This window comes from Limulus polyphemus, unplaced genomic scaffold, assembly GCF_000517525.1.
Source record: "Limulus polyphemus unplaced genomic scaffold, Limulus_polyphemus-2.1.2 Scaffold1884, whole genome shotgun sequence".
Lineage (NCBI taxonomy): Eukaryota > Metazoa > Arthropoda > Merostomata > Xiphosura > Limulidae > Limulus > Limulus polyphemus.
This window is the reverse complement of record NW_013667494.1, coordinates 151490-153932: the sequence shown is the minus strand read 5'-3', so window position 1 is coordinate 153932 and position 2443 is coordinate 151490. Positions and strand designations below refer to the sequence as shown.

The 2443-nt window shown below is 32.5% G+C and overlaps 1 protein-coding gene across 1 annotated transcript in view; it reads left to right on the top strand.

The window, feature by feature from the left end:
* Positions 1-2443, top strand: part of LOC106465250 (sodium/calcium exchanger 1-like) — an 80447-nt gene that overhangs the window by 57304 nt on the left and 20700 nt on the right. Inside the window, exon 2 of the mRNA XM_013925458.2 lies at positions 1288-1408. Coding sequence (XP_013780912.1) covers positions 1288-1408 — 121 coding nt within the window. The remainder of the gene's footprint in view (positions 1-1287; positions 1409-2443) is intronic.

Here is a 2443-nt window from a genome sequence, read left to right as displayed (position 1 = left end):
GTTCCAAACTGTCTTACCGTCTTTCCAAAGACCATTTACGTCATGCCCTATTCAACTTTAGACCATTCATATCTTGTATTACTTAACTTTACTCCATTCACATCTTGTTTTACTTAATTTTATATCATTCACAGCATGTCTTACTTAACTCTTAAACTATTTACATCATATCTTATTTAAAATTTGGTCCATTCATAGTATATGCTATTGAATAGACAGGTTTTGAATAATGTCGCATTTAGTACTTCACATATTCATATAACCGAATATATACATTAATATAATACAAACAATAACTTATTATCCTGTAGCGAATGTTTTTACATGTTGTATAAAGTTTATTCTGTAGAACAGAGAAGATAAACGAATAAAATATAACGTACATGGATTTTAAACAAATCTTATTTCTGACTGCATTTAACATTTTTGGAGTATTCTCTATGGTTTATGCACACAACGAAATAGTCCAGTTTACAAATACGAGTTTGGAGTTTGAAAGGGATATTCATCTGTTTTAACTAAACCTTCTCAATGGGCCATTTATGGATTTCCAGCACTGCATGCCCATCTATGCTCAGATGGCAGTGTTATGTTCAGTCTCAGAAGTTTTCAGCTAGATTAAACCTGCAGCAGTCAACATGAAATCTGAAATATATGTATTACTTATGATTTATTGGAGAACCAGAGTACGAAATTTTCTGGTTAGCACACCGTAAAGAGAGTTGAGACCACTGTATTAAGAAAAATCTGAAGTCAGGTGTGATAATCTATTAGACCTGAAGAATGGTTGAAATATCCGTGCAGATAGCTGTCATTCTTTCCTAACAGAATCTTTGTTGTTGAACATGAAGCTTTGAAATGAGCTATCTGAGTTCCACTCACAAAAGGGGATCTAATCCCGAATTTTAGTGTTTTAAGCCCTCGGATTACCGCTGAACCTTCGGGGGACGCTATTAGAAAATAAACTAAAATCATATATAGCATATCTATTTCATAGTTCCCCTAGAAGTTCAACTTTTAAACCAAATCAGATGTGGGTAAAAGATTTACTCATCTAAAAATATAAGAGTTCTTACGTTTGTTACTAAGAGGAAAATGTAAGGTAATATATATACTTACACGACGTTCAGCTTTTGTTCTGATATTTAAAGGGATCTGCAGATAGTAAAGTATAACATATTAGAGAATATCTTTTGTTATATTTCATTTTGACCTATTTAGTGTTTATTTGTGACTATTACTATTAGGCATTTACTTATGTATCGACTGTTCTACGTCTATTTTCAGGAAGGAAATCATGATCCATATCTATGACAACGAGAGTTATGAAAGAGATATTTTGTTCTACGTTGAGTTGGGAGACCCGAAAATCTTAACTGTAGACCATTCACATGGTGTTTGCTTAACTGTAAACCATTCACATGGTGTTTTAATTAACTGTAGACCATTCACATCGTGGTTTCCTTAACTGTAGACCATTCACATGGTGCTTAATTTAAATGTAGACCATTTACATGATGTTTGATTTAACTGTAAACCATACACATGGTGTTTAACTTAACTGTAGACCATTCACATCGTGGTTTCTTTAACTGTAGACCATTCACATGGTGCTTAACTTAACTGTAGACCATTCACATCGTAATTTGCTTAACTTTATACCAATCAGGTCGTGTTTTACATAACTTTTCTGTAAACCATTCACATGGTGTTTTAATTAACTTTAGACCATTCGCATGGTGTTTAACTTAAATGTAAATCATTCACGTGATGTTTAACTTAACTGTAGACCATTCACATGATGTTTACCATTCACATGGTGTTTTAATTAATTACAGTTAATTAAAACACCATGTGAATGGTCTACAGTTAATTAAAACACCATGAGAATGGTCTACAGTTAAGTTAAACATCATGTGAATGGTCTACAGTTAAGTTAAACATCACGTGAATAATTTACATTTAAGTTAAGCATCATGCGAATGGTCTAAAGTTAATTAAAACACCATGTGAATGGTCTACAGTTAATTAAAACACCATGTGAATGGTCTACAGTTAATTAAAACACCATGCGAATGGTCTAAAGTTAAGCAAACCACGTTGTGAATGGTTTACAGTTAAGTTAAACATCATGTGAATGGTTTACAGTTCATTAAAACACCATGCGAATGGTCTAAAGTTAAGCAAACCACGTTGTGAATGGTTTACAGTTAAGTTAAACATCATGTGAATGGTTTACAGTTCATTAAAACACCATGCGAATGGTCTAAAGTTAAGCAAACCACGTTGTGAATGGTTTACAGTTAAGTTAAACATCATGTGAATGGTTTACAGTTCAGTTAAACATCATGTGAATGGTTTACAGTTAAGTTAAACATCATGTGAATGGTTTACGGTTAAGTTAAACATCATGTGAATGGTTTACAGTTAAGTTAAACATCAT